This window comes from Poecilia latipinna, unplaced genomic scaffold (genome assembly GCF_001443285.1).
Source record: "Poecilia latipinna isolate Pla-1442-1.1 unplaced genomic scaffold, P_latipinna-1.0 Scaffold1485, whole genome shotgun sequence".
NCBI lineage: Eukaryota > Metazoa > Chordata > Actinopteri > Cyprinodontiformes > Poeciliidae > Poecilia > Poecilia latipinna.
The window spans coordinates 212,721-224,906 of NW_015114101.1; the positions used below are offsets into that span (position 1 = coordinate 212,721).

The following is a 12,186-nucleotide window of genomic DNA, read 5'->3' on the forward strand; positions in this document are numbered from 1 at the left end:
TTAGCCATGTTCAGCTAATTAGATCTCGTTTTATTTGCTGAGAGGTTAAAGTTCAGCTTTGTGTCTCAGGCTCCCAGTCTGGCCTCTCAAGGGACTCAGGACTCCGGTTTGGAGCTGCAGTACCTCAGTTCTCCCGACAGGGGGCGACATCAGGAAGAGCTTCCTCCAGGAGGTTAGTGTGTCTCAGACACTGTGGGCAGAGTGGGATCACAGGCTGATGATGGATTTCCTGCAGGACGAATTCATCCGACATCCAATGACCCAACTGAAGTTGTTTCTGCTGGGATCTCCCAGGGTCCTCCAGCAGGGGGCAGGATGTCACAGCGTAGAGATAAGGTGACGGTCTCACACCAGCTTAGGTGCTGTCACTGAGCACTTGCTTTCATCTGTGTGTGTGTGTGTCAGCAGGGAGGCAGATGTGTGTCAGACTGCATGGAGAAGAAGAAGATGCAACGGTCCCTGCAGCGACACAGGTCCCAGATTCACGTTGTTTATCTGCTGATAAATGACTGATGAAGCTATAGAAACAGACCTGTGTGTGTGTAGGAGTGTGCTGCAGGTGTGTGATGAGTTGATGTGTTTGGAGGAAACTCTGCTGCAGAGACGGGCGGAGCTTCGCCAGGCCGACCGGCTGCTGCTGGAGGCTCAGAGCTGCCGCCGGACGGCCAGGAGAGACGTAAACACACACGCAAACCTGTCTTTCTATCTTTGCTGGGACTTTCCATTGACTTCCATTTTTTCTATTAAACAAAACTCAATTCACACCGTAGTCCTAAACCTAAGCCCTAACCCAAAAACAGCATTTCCCCTTGTGGGGACCAGGCGTTGGTTCCCACAGCATCAAATACAAGGACACACTCTGAGCACCAGAACCTCCTGACCTCCTCTGTTCCTGTCAGACTGATTTGCTGCAGCACCGACTGGAGGACAGCACCACCTGTCTGCTGGAGGCCACATGGCACCTCAGGTAAACTCTATTCTCTTCCTCTTTCTCCTCCTCCTCTTCCTCATGCTGGAATGTCCTCTCAGGGAGCTGCAGGAGGGGGCGGAGCTGCTGAGGAGGAAGAGGGAGGAAGAGGAGCAGCACCTCAGGAAGATAGAGGAGGAGCTGAGGAGCCGACAGGAGGAGCTGCAGCAGCTGGGGTCAAAGGTCACCAGGGCTGCAAATAGGTGAGGCAAGCACCTGCAGCTCCTTCATAATAAAAACCGCCAGGAGACAGGCTCACTGTGTGCGTGTGTGTGTGCAGACTAGCTGATCTGCTGTCAGACTGTCAGGAGGCTCAGGAGCACCTGGATTCTCTCACCTGTCAGGTAACTGCTGGAGGTTCAGAACCTTCAGGAGGGGGCGCCGTTTACAGCTCGGGTTCTCCTGCAGGAGCAGCGCAGCGCCTGGCTGCCAGGGGGCAGCAGAGAGCTGGAGGACCGGAGGAGACGCACTGACAGGTCTGGGACCAGAACGTCCTGTCCGCCCTTCATCATTTGAGGGGGGCAGAGCTACAGAAGAAGGCAGCGCCATTGGAGGGCAGAGCCACAGTGGATCACTAAAGGAGGAGCTACAAAAGGTCATCGTGTTAGAGGCAGGAGCTGCATGGAAGAGGCGGGGTTATAAAAGACTGACGAAGAGGAAGATCTACAGAAAAACTTTATTGTGTGAAACCAAAAAACATTCGATTTATGCAGCCAGCTGCTGATCCTCTGGGCCTGTTTGGGTCCTTCTGTCTCCCCAGGACTGATCCAAAACGTCTCAGGGTTTTACTCTGAAAACCCACTTCCTGCTGGTTTTGTTCCCGTTCTGGTGGGCCGACCTTCGGACTCGGTTCCGGCTCGGTTCAGGTGTTTGTGCTGCTCGGTCTCTTAAAGCTCTGCCTTCAGGTACTTCAGGTGTGCTCTTGCTCTGCTGTCACGGTTGCCAGGCAACAGAGAACCTGAGGGCTGCAGTGGCGGCTGTCGACCTGCAGGAGGAGCCGCTGCAAAGAGAGAAACCTGAATCAATAATCAGCTCAGTGGATTTACTTCACAATTTATCATTGTTAAATGTATTTTTATTGTACAAAATAATTACATTTTTACACAAATGATAGATAAAAAAATAAACATTTTACTTTGTGTTCCATATCAGTTTATATTTTATTTTTAATGGTTTCATTTTCAGTTTTGTTCATCTGACGTTTAAATGGATATTTGTTGCAATCTTTATTCTATTTTCTACATATTTTCTTCTTTCCACATCAATTTTGTTATTGTGATTATTTTTATTGATAAAAACAGAAACACTAATAAAAATGTGTTGTTTGTTAATTGCTGTAATCTGAATGCATCGCTGCAGCGCCACCACCAGGTGACTCACCTGAACGCGTCGCTGAGTAGCGGCGTCCAGCAGGCGCAGGGAGGCGGAGCTTCCCTCCATCAGCTGCAGCCGGACCGAGTCGCTGAGTCCCGGGTCTGCAGAGACGTCGACCAGCAGCCGCAGCAAACAGCGCAGCAGGGCATCGGCGCGGCTCGCCATCCTGACGGGGTCAGAGGTCAGATTTTAGGGTCAGGTGCTTCAGAGAGAACTGGTTCCGGCGGGTTTCCCGTTACCGTGGCCACGCCAGCCTGATGGTCGACTGCAGAACCTCCAGCATCTTCAGCCGAACCGACTCATCCGGCGGATCCCCGATCTCCAGGTAACCCAACAGAACCGGCATCAGCCGCCGCAGGTGTCTGCACACGGCCACGCCCACCCTGGACACATCACAGCATGAGGCCACGCCCACCCTGGACACATCACAGCATGAGACCACGCCCACCCTGGACACATCACAGCATGAGGCCACGCCCACCCTGGACACATCACAGCATGAGGCCACGCCTACCATGGACACATCACAGCATGAGGCCACTGTTTGGGTCGGGTTCTGATGTAGAGTCAAGGTGTAAGAATCAAACGTACCTCTCCACGTAGAGCAGCAGGGCCGAGGCGTAGACGCGCCGCAGCGCCACCTTATGCTCCGCCTCCATGTGGGTCAGAACCAGATGCAGCACGTCGTCATGGCGACATGGCTTCCTGCGGCAGTAAGAGGAGGGGGGCTTCTCCAGAACCAGCAGCAGGTCGAGCAGGCAGGAGAGGACGAGCTGCAGGTCAGAGGTCAGAGGTGAAGAGTGGGTCAGAAAGTGTGTGTGTGAACCAGGTTTTTATATCCTTGTGAGGTCCATTTCTGTCTGCATTGGGGGGTCGTGGGACCCCTCTGCTCCTTCTGAGGACAATTTCTTGATCCCCATGAGGGAAAAGCTGTTTTTGGGTTAGGGGTCAGAGTTTATTTATTTATTTATTTATTTTCGAACAGACAGAAAAGACAATCAAGAAAGAAAAACCCCCAAAATAGAATGAAACAAACTAAGGAAATAAAAGGTAAAACAAATTATTATGCCCATGTGAGAGGCCACTTTTATATTTTCTGTTTGAAAAGGAGCAGGTAAAAGATATTATATCGTATAATGTCCTGGCCCTTTCATACTTATCAATTTATAATCAATTAACTGTCAGAACATCAAAATGACAATTTGTTTCCATTTTACATGATATTTAAATATGTACAATTATTTAAGCACTATTTATATCATCAATAGCATTTACAAACTATAAAACAGTCATTTTATAGAACATATTTTGAAATGCAGTACAGACCAAAGGTTTGGACACCTTTTCATTCAAAGAGTTTTCTTCATTTTCATGACTATGAAAATTGTAGATTCACACTGAAGGCATCAAAACTATGAATTAACACATGTGGAATTATATACTTAAAAAGTGTAAAACAACTGAAGATACGCCTTTTATTCTAGTTTCTTCAAAGTAGCCACCTTTTGCTGTGATACTGCTTTGCACACTCTGCATTCTCTTGGTGAGTGTCAAGAGGCCGTCACCTGAAATGGTTTTCACTTCTCAGCTGTGCCCTGTCAGGTTAATAAGTGGGATTTCTTGCCTTATAAATGTTGTTGGGACCATCAGTTGTGTTGTGCAGAAGTCAGATGGACAAACAGCTGATAGTCCTACTGAATAGAGTGTTAGAATTTATATTATGGTAAGACAAAAGCAGCTGAGTAAAGAAAAACGAGTGGCCATCATTACTTTAAGAAATGAAGGTCAGTCAGTCCGAAAAATTGGGAAAACTTTGAAAGTGTCCCCAAGTGCAGTCGCAAAAACCATCAAGCGCTACAAAGAAACTGGCTCACATGAGGACCGCCCCAGGAAAGGAAGACCAAGAGTCACCTCTGCTGCGGAGGATAAGTTCATCCGAGTCACCAGCCTCAGAAATCGCAGGTTAACAGCAGCTCAGATCAGAGACCAGGTCAATGCCACACAGAGTTCTAGCAGCAGACACATCTCTGCAACAACTGTTAAGAGGAGACTGTGTGAATCAGGCCTTCATGGTAGAATAGCTGCTAGGAAACCACTGCTAAGGACAGGCAACAAGCAGAAGAGACTTGTTTGGGCTAAAGAACACAAGGAATGGACATTAGACCAGTGGAAATCTGTGCTTTGGTCTGATGGGTCCAAATTTGAGATCTTTGGTTCCAACCACCGTGTCTTTGTGCGACGCAGAAAAGGTGAACGGATGGACTCTACATGCCTGGTTCCCACCGTGAAGCATGGAGGAGGAGGTGTGATGGTGTGGGGGTGCTTTGCTGGTGACACTGTTGGGGATTTATTCAAAATTGAAGGCATACTGAACCAACATGGCTACCACAGCATCTTGCAGTGGCATGCTATTCCATCCGGTTTGCATTTAGTTGGACCATCATTTATTTTTCAACAGGACAAAGACCCAAACACACCTCCAGGCTGTGTAAGGGCTATTTGACCAAGAAGGAGAGTGATGGGGTGCTGCGCCAGATGACCTGGCCTCCACAGTCACCGGACCTGAACCCAATCGAGATGGTTTGGGGTGAGCTGGACCGCAGAGTGAAGGCAGAAGAGCCAACGAGTGCTAAGCATCTCTGGAAACTCCTTCAAGACTGTTTGAAGACCATTTCAGGTGACTGAAGCTCATCAAGAGTGTGCCAAGCAGTATCACAGCAAAAGGTGGCTACTTTGAAGAACCTAGAATAAAAGACGTATTTTCAGTTGTTTTACACTTTTTAAGTATATAATTCCACATGTGTTAATTCATAGTTTTGATGCCTTCAGTGTGAATCTACAATTTTCATAGTCATGAAAATGAAGAAAACTCTTTGAATGAAAAGGTGTCCAAACCTTTGGTCTGTACTGTAAGCTCCTTTTTAACGAGTTTTTTAAAGCTGGTTTAAATTTGTACTTTCTTTAGCTCATCATTCAGTCCATTCCAGACATTTACTCCACACTCAGATAAACACAAACTCTTCCTGGTTGTTCTAATACGTTGTTTTTTAAAATATCCTTCACTCTTAAATTATAACTCCTCTCTGTCAGCTATTGGGTGGAAGTTGCTGATTTCTGACCTTAAACTGGAATTGTACAGTTTTAAATACTACAAGGTCCCAGAATTTCTGTATATTTGATTTGATAAATAACTGGTTTGTGTCCCAACATCCCACTTTATGTATTCGGATTGACTTATTTTGTATGCCGTATAATGGCTGTAAATTTGTTTTGTATTTATTCCCCCAAACTTCCACACAATGTGTTAGATGTGGTGCAATGAGTGTGTTATACAGAATAAAGATTTGTAGTCCAGGATGAAACTAGTTCCTCTCAGAACAGAAACACTTTTGGCTATTTTAGATTTTACTGATCTGTGGTTTCCAGCTAATTTATCGCCTAATATGACTCCCACAAAATGTATTTCTAATTCAGTTTCCTTTCTCCACTGTAGCTCCTAATCCAGTTTAATGCCAGCCCTCCAATTCCAGACCTTTCCAGCTTTTTTAGTAAGATGTCATGATTGATGGCATCAAAAGCTTTTTTTGAGATCCAGAAATACATCATTGCAAATTTCCTTTTATCCATATTGTCTATAATTTCTTCTGTTAACGCCATCAGAGCCATTGAAGTTGATCGGTTTTCTCTAAAGCCGTATTGACAATCAGTCAGAATGTTTTGCTTTTCAATGAAATGATCTAACCTTTTACTAAACATTTTTCTAGTATTTTAGAAAATTGACAGTAGGGACACAGGTGTGTGTGTGTGTGTGTGTGTGTGTGTGTGTGTGCTACCTGGATGACGGCGGCCTCGCTCGTGTACAGGTGTCTGAACAGAGCCTGGTACAGAACCTCGGCTCTGTTAAATTGACGAAGGTCTGCAGCGGGCTGGACATAGACATCATCATCACCATCATCACCATCATCACCACCACCACAATGGCTGAGCAGCGGTGAGCACCACAAGCTGAAAAGTTAGCTGCGTTGACCCTAAAGCATTAATCATAAACCTGTAGCCTTAGCGCTACATGTTTATATAGCGCTAAGGCGCTATATAAACATGCTATTCAGCGGAAGCTAATGCTAACGCGCTGCATTCAACAATACTGATACCCTCTGTGTGCCGTGAGGCTCTCAAAACATTTCATATTAATTTCTAATTATAGGTGGAAAAGTTCTGACCGTGTTGAGAACGATGTGATGCAGACAGCGAACTCCCAGCATGCAGTTTTCCGGCCTGTAGTCGTCATTCAGGAGGAGGGAAGGGGGGAGGAGGCGAGGCAGGAAGCGGGACAGGAAGGGGCGGGTCACCTGTGAAAACCAGAGCTGTGATTGGCTGATCAACACATCAGACACTTTAATCGGTCATTTATGTAGGAAACACTTTCTACCAGCAGGTGGCGTATTTGCTTTGACTCCCCCCATAAAAAAAAACTTAATGAATCTATAATAAATCTGATTGGTCAATAAACAGAAGCTGATTTAAACTGATTTCACATTCTGGATATTCAGAAACATATTCATATTAAGAGTTTTATTTCATTATTTTACAAAAAAACTCCTTAAAATGTTCAATAATATTCAGCACCGTGATATTATATCATTAACGTTCAGACTTCATCATCATGCTGTCATCACAGGGTTGTTGCCATGGCAACGCGATGACCAACCTGCAGCAGCGTCCAGGAGAACTGCAGCTTCAAGGCGGCACACCGTCGCCATGACTCCCTGAGACACAAACAGGAAGTGAGAGGAGTGACGAGCGGCCAGGTGAGGTCCCGACAGAACCAACCGGGTCACAGGTTCTGGTCTTACCTGGTCAGCTGAGGCTGCAGGATGTCCAGGACTCCATCCAGAATGCACCTGTCGTCCCCCTCCCCCGTCAGCAGGTGGGCGGAGTCTCTCCATCCGCCCGCCCTCAGCAGCGCCCCCTGAAGGCGCCGCGCCGCGGTTCTGGAGGCGGCGCTGGTCCAAACCTCGTCCTGCAGAGATGGAGCCATCAGAACCACCGGAACCACCAGAATCAATGCTGATGTCAGCAGCAACTTACCTGGAAATGTGTAACAGAGAACAGGTAGATGGGTGGAGCCACAGCGAGGAGCAGCCTGGCTCTTCTGGCTCCGCCCCCTTCCTCCCAGTTCCCCAGCAGCACTGTGAGGGCGGAGCTTACGGCGGCAGCCCGCTCCGGGACGCTCTGATAGGCTGAGGCGTCTAACGAGCCGCAGTCCTCCTCGCAGACCGGCAGCGCGGCACAGCCAATCAGAGCACTGATCACTGAGCTGTACGCTGCCTGAAGCTCCGCCCACCCGCTGTCCTGGTCATCCAACAGCGGAGGGAACAGCCAATCAGGATCTGCCGCCTGGAACAGATGCTCAACCTGGCCAATCAGAGTGCTGCTTTCAGCCACCCCAGTCAGCTTCTTCTGCAGCTCAGAGAGGAGCTCTGTGATTGGTGGGAGGGGATTAGAGGGGCGTGGCTTCTCTGAGGAGGAGGAGGAGAGATGAAGGTCATGAAGAAGAGGTGAAAGCTCCATCCTGATAAGAAGAAGAAGAAAAATTAAAACGATGCGGGAAGAAAAAAATCGTCATCTGAGGTTAAGAGGAGACAAATAAACAAAAAACTGATAAAATAAACAAAATGAATGAACATAAACCATAAAATACAGGAGAAACAGATCCGCTGACCGGAAGTAGCCAAGCAGCTGATTCCTGCTGCCGTTTCTCTTCTTCCTGGTGTTGTAGGTTCTGTCTTTCCTCCAAATCTTTTAACTGCTTACACGCTGCAGCGTATAAAACCATGTTTATGTGTGTCTACCGGCAGTCATACATGAACAGACTGCAGAGCAGAATAAAAGCTGAACTCTCCAGTCTTTGCCTGGTTCCGTCCATCAGCTGAGCTCAGTGGACCAGCGATGGACGGTGAATGTAGCTCTGGTTCTGATCCATCTGGATGATATGCATGGCTTCTAACATCTCATCATTTTTCGGCATTAAAACCTGTTTTCATATAAAACCAAATCTCATTATTTCTCACGGTAATTTACACTGAGAGGTTCTGGTCGGGTTCTGGAACTGGTAAAAGGACCTGGTACAGAAACAGAAATGAATGAACTCCAATACTGTTTTCATTTCTAACCCTATTTACAGTCTGAACTGGACCCGCTGGTTCCAACGGAACCAGAACCGGAACCGGTCTGAGGAACCTCCAGCTGCTCGGAACCAAACTTCCCGCATGAGGCAGTACCGGTGTGGATCTTAAGAGTCAGAACTGAACTGCTCAAAGGAACGAAATGAACCGGATCCTGCTGGACTAACTGACCTGGGATCCGCGGAACCAGAAGCCGCTCCGATTGGGTTTCTGTTCGGTTTCTGCTGGCCGAGCCGAACATGCAGCTGGCGGGAACTTCCGGTGACAACTTCCGACTGAAGAAGGAGCGCCGTGCCGCCCCCTGGTGTTCCGGAGGAAACACGGAGCAGGAACTGGAGTCCTACTGATCCGGACCAGAATCTGGACCTCAGGGAGGAAAACCGGACCGGGTCAGGGTTTAAACAGAACCTTTATAAAGACGGTCCAGCTGAGAAAATCTAATAATTATTATTATGAAAATAAATAAATAAATAAATAAATAAACAAAAATTTTAATTTTAACGTATTAAATATTATCCATGAAGAAATTCTGTGAATATTTAATTTGTTTTGTATTTTTAAACCATTTTGTCTTTGCTGAATAAATGCAGGTTACCAGAAAACGTGGATTTTTAGTAAAAAGTAGATTTCTTTTTATAGTCCTCAAATTATCCTAAAATAAAAAAATTCCCTTTTTATTCAGGACTTCCAGCCATCTGGGTTCAGTTCTTATGTTTGTCCAGCAGGTGGCGCTCCTTCCATCAGGAACAGTCCGGCTGAGTGAAATCACGTTTATTTCCTGTTGAATCATTAAAAATGGAAACTAAGCAACATTTTTACAGATTTTAAAAGTTTTTCTTGTTGCTGCCCGCTGGATCCTGTCAGAACCAACTTTATGCTTAATGAAATGATTTGAGTATTTGTGTTCAGTAAACGAGGAAATCTGATTAATGTTGACTTGAAAATAAAATCAGTCGCCTTTAAAGTAGAAATAAATAAATAAATAAAAACATGAATATTATTTATTGTAAACAGAAAACAGACTGATCCAGAGCCGCTTCATTCAGATTGAGGTCAAAGTTTTATTATTTTCTGGTTTTTATCAGCATAAACTCAGTTCAGCAACGGATCGGGCCTTCACCATCTGCAATGAACAATATGAGTTTCAGCAACATTTCATTTCCTGTGGGATCAATAATGTATCTCTTCATTTAATTTTTTTAACGGCTCTGCAGCAGTGAGTGTTGCAGAAACCTGTGTGTGTGTGTGTGTGTGTGTGTGTGTGTGTGTGTGTGTGTGTGTGTGTGTGCAGTAGCACCAGATTAAATGATCTGGATCCTCTGATTAATGATGAATCAGCATCAGATCTGCAGCCTGCAGCGGTTCCTGCGACCAAAGGAGCCGCCTTGATGGTTGAAAGGAGCAGGAAGTCTCTGAAGCTGCTGACACACACACACACATACACACGCACGCACACACAAGTGTCATGAAGGGACAGTTGACCTGTCCAATCACAACATGCCGACCTTTGAACCCGAATGAAAGCAGTCACTAAAATGTTTCTATCATTAAAAAATATGTATATTTATATTTTGGTTTTAAAAACATAAATTATTTTTATCCTCAGCAGAAACGTTTCATCAGGTCACCCTGAGTCCGGGGAGTGCTTTAAGATGAACTGGACCGAACCGGACTGGACAAAACCAAACCAAACCAGTTCAGCTGCAGCAGATTGCAGCTCTGTCGTGAATCGGTCCTTTCCCGTTTTTACTATTTTTAGTATAAATCTGTGATCTCCTCCTCTGGCTTCACCCTGCTGCTGTGCCTAATGTCCCTCTACTGGACTTATAGGACATTTCTGTGAAGACTGAAACCCGGTGAGACACGTTCGGCTCAGAGACCACAGGAGACATGAGGCCTGTTGAATCGTCCTGTTATTTTTGCACAAACACAGAACAACATGAGGAACCAGAAGCAGCGGCAGCTGAAGCTGCTGAGGCGTCTTTAAAGTATTCACACCCTGGAGGATGTCCTCCAGCTGGAGCTGAGCCCCCCTGTCTCTGAACAGGAAGTGGGAAGACGTGTCTTCGGGAGACGCCATGGCAGGACGCGAGCATCTCACTCCTCCGTCTCCTCTTCCTCTTCTTCTTCGCTGTAGTCGCTCAGAGGAAACTCGCGGCTGTCTCTGGTCGTGTTGTAGCTTTTCCTGTGCATCACACACTCCTGGTCGATGATCGCCTGAAACACAACAACACTCAGCTGCAGCGACAGAGAACAGGCTGCTGATTGGACGGTCTAAAAACAGGCTGACTGCTGATTGGACGGTCTGACGTTTGGTCATCACTAAACCAGGGAACATGGAGAGGCTCAGGGGTCATCCCTGAGGAACACCAGAATTAGAACCAGAACCAGAAGGGCCAGTAGGGCCGGACCCATTGGACCAATCACAAACCTCCATCTAATCTGGACCAATCACAGACCTCCATCTCAAGTTGCCATAGTTACCATCTTCTCCTCCCGAACAGCCGGGTTTCGCAGCAGGAAGCAGAGCGGCGCGTACAGGATGTTGATCACCCCGATGAACACCATGAGACAGGGGAAGCCCACCGCCTGGACCAGAGCGCCCCCAGTGGACGGGCCTGGAACAGCAGAGGGAATGACGGTGAATTCAGCAGGAAGTCTGACGCTCCACCATGTTGTCCTCCTGGTGCCGTTACCGATGGCGAAGCCCATGCAGAGCGCCACATCCGCGATGGCGTACACGCTGCCGTACACCGAGGCGTGGCGGATGTCCACCAGGTACGCCATGATGGCCATCATGGAGGAGTCCACCATTCCTGGAGGAGCAAAACACACGTCACCACAGCGCCACACCAAGACAGGTCGCATCAGGTCAGGAGGTCAGGAGGTCAAGGTCACCGATAGCGAAGCCCAGGCCGCCGTTTGGACCAATCAGACCGTAGATACTGGTGGCGAAGGGAACCTGGGAGACGAGACGCATCAGAATCGCCATGAGTGGGAGACAAGATGGATGACGAGACGGTTAATCTGTGTTTGTGTTGATGAAAGTGGCTGTTGCCATGGTAACAGATGGGCGGGGCTTGGACTCACACACAGCAGGCTGACTCCGACGATGAACATTCCCACCATGGAGCAGAGCCACCTGCAGACACACACACAACCTGAAACCAGCCGGGTCGGGTCAGAACCGGGCCAGAACCAGACCAGAGCCTGGTCAGAACCAGACCAGGGTCAGAACTGGGTCGGATCACTTTCATTGTTTGGGCTTCCAGAGATTCAGTTTCAGGAAATACTTCTGCTCTGACCATCAGAACCACCAGCTCAGGTTCTGGACCAGAACCAGGAGTTCTGGTACTGACCGTCCCATCTTGTTGGCCAGAAGTCCGAACAGGTTGGTTCCGATCAGGTAGGAGATGCTGGCTGGGAGGAAAGCAATTCCTGCAACACACGGAGGACAGCCGATGGCCAATCAGAGCTCTCCGGCCGCAAGCTGAGATCTGATTGGCCAGAGGGTCGTACCGAGCTGCCACTTTGGGGAACACATGGTCTGCATCATCCAGATGGGCAGCGTGGGCTCCAAGATGGCCACACCCATGTTGGCGAAACACAGAGACCCTGCAGAGGGATGGAGGGATGGAGGGGAGGAGGGGTGGAGGGATG

At 47.6% G+C, this 12,186-nt stretch overlaps 3 protein-coding genes across 9 annotated transcripts in view; 1 reads left to right on the forward strand and 2 right to left on the reverse strand.

The window, feature by feature from the left end:
- The window catches only part of LOC106962997 (centriolin-like), a 12,571-nt gene extending 11,046 nt beyond the window's left edge, over nt 1–1,525 (forward strand). For 4 of the 6 annotated variants that reach the window (XM_015057692.1, XM_015057693.1, XM_015057695.1 and 1 more), the window contains exons 8-14: nt 70–172; nt 236–336; nt 406–473; nt 547–676; nt 900–967; nt 1,030–1,170; nt 1,248–1,525. In XM_015057692.1, coding sequence (XP_014913178.1) covers nt 70–172; nt 236–336; nt 406–473; nt 547–676; nt 900–967; nt 1,030–1,170; nt 1,248–1,440 — 804 coding nt within the window. In that variant the 3' untranslated portion in view covers nt 1,441–1,525. The remainder of the gene's footprint in view (nt 1–69; nt 173–235; nt 337–405; nt 474–546; nt 677–899; nt 968–1,029; nt 1,171–1,247) is intronic. The other 2 variants (XM_015057696.1, XM_015057694.1) reach the window with 2 other exon arrangements.
- A 101-nt stretch (nt 1,526–1,626) lies between these two features.
- tti2 (TELO2 interacting protein 2) lies at nt 1,627–8,801 on the reverse strand. 2 transcript variants are annotated; one of them, XM_015057698.1, is made up of 10 exons: nt 8,698–8,801; nt 7,430–7,913; nt 7,195–7,361; nt 7,050–7,107; nt 6,562–6,690; nt 6,175–6,267; nt 2,933–3,114; nt 2,581–2,724; nt 2,348–2,507; nt 1,627–1,967 (listed from the first exon to the last, which is right to left on the reverse strand). In XM_015057698.1, the coding sequence occupies exons 2-10, from the start codon at nt 7,910–7,912 to the stop codon at nt 1,878–1,880; spliced, it is 1,506 nt and encodes a 501-aa protein (XP_014913184.1). In that variant the 5' UTR covers nt 7,913; nt 8,698–8,801; the 3' UTR covers nt 1,627–1,877. The 2 variants fall into 2 exon arrangements, with proteins under 2 accessions (XP_014913184.1, XP_014913186.1); XM_015057700.1 differs by having other exon boundaries at nt 8,064–8,766.
- Nucleotides 8,802–10,421: 1,620 nt separating this feature from the next.
- LOC106962994 (chromaffin granule amine transporter-like) lies at nt 10,422–12,177 on the reverse strand. Its single transcript, XM_015057688.1, has 7 exons — nt 12,046–12,177; nt 11,886–11,964; nt 11,617–11,668; nt 11,425–11,488; nt 11,223–11,342; nt 11,011–11,144; nt 10,422–10,743 (listed from the first exon to the last, which is right to left on the reverse strand). Exons 1-7 carry the CDS (start codon nt 12,119–12,121, stop codon nt 10,624–10,626), a joined length of 645 nt encoding a protein of 214 aa, XP_014913174.1. The 5' UTR covers nt 12,122–12,177; the 3' UTR covers nt 10,422–10,623.
- Nucleotides 12,178–12,186: the final 9 nt, after the last annotated feature.

Excerpts from the sequence above, each read along its gene's own strand:
- LOC106962994 (XM_015057688.1), bottom strand. The coding sequence starts at position 12,121 with ATGGGTGTGGCCATCTTGGAGCCCACGCTGCCCATCTGGATGATGCAG. Across the intron at positions 11,343-11,424 it reads CGGCCTGGGCTTCGCTATCG|GAATGGTGGACTCCTCCATG; the intron begins GTGACCTTGACC and ends TTGCTCCTCCAG. Across the intron at positions 10,744-11,010 it reads CTGTTCGGGAGGAGAAGATG|GCGATCATCGACCAGGAGTG; the intron begins GTAACTATGGCA and ends GTTGTGTTTCAG.
- tti2 (XM_015057698.1), bottom strand. The coding sequence starts at position 7,912 with ATGGAGCTTTCACCTCTTCTTCATGACCTTCATCTCTCCTCCTCCTCC. Across the intron at positions 7,108-7,194 it reads CTGCAGCCTCAGCTGACCAG|GGAGTCATGGCGACGGTGTG; the intron begins GTAAGACCAGAA and ends TTTGTGTCTCAG. Across the intron at positions 3,115-6,174 it reads GCGAGGCCGCCGTCATCCAG|CTCGTCCTCTCCTGCCTGCT; the intron begins GTAGCACACACA and ends TCTGACCTGCAG.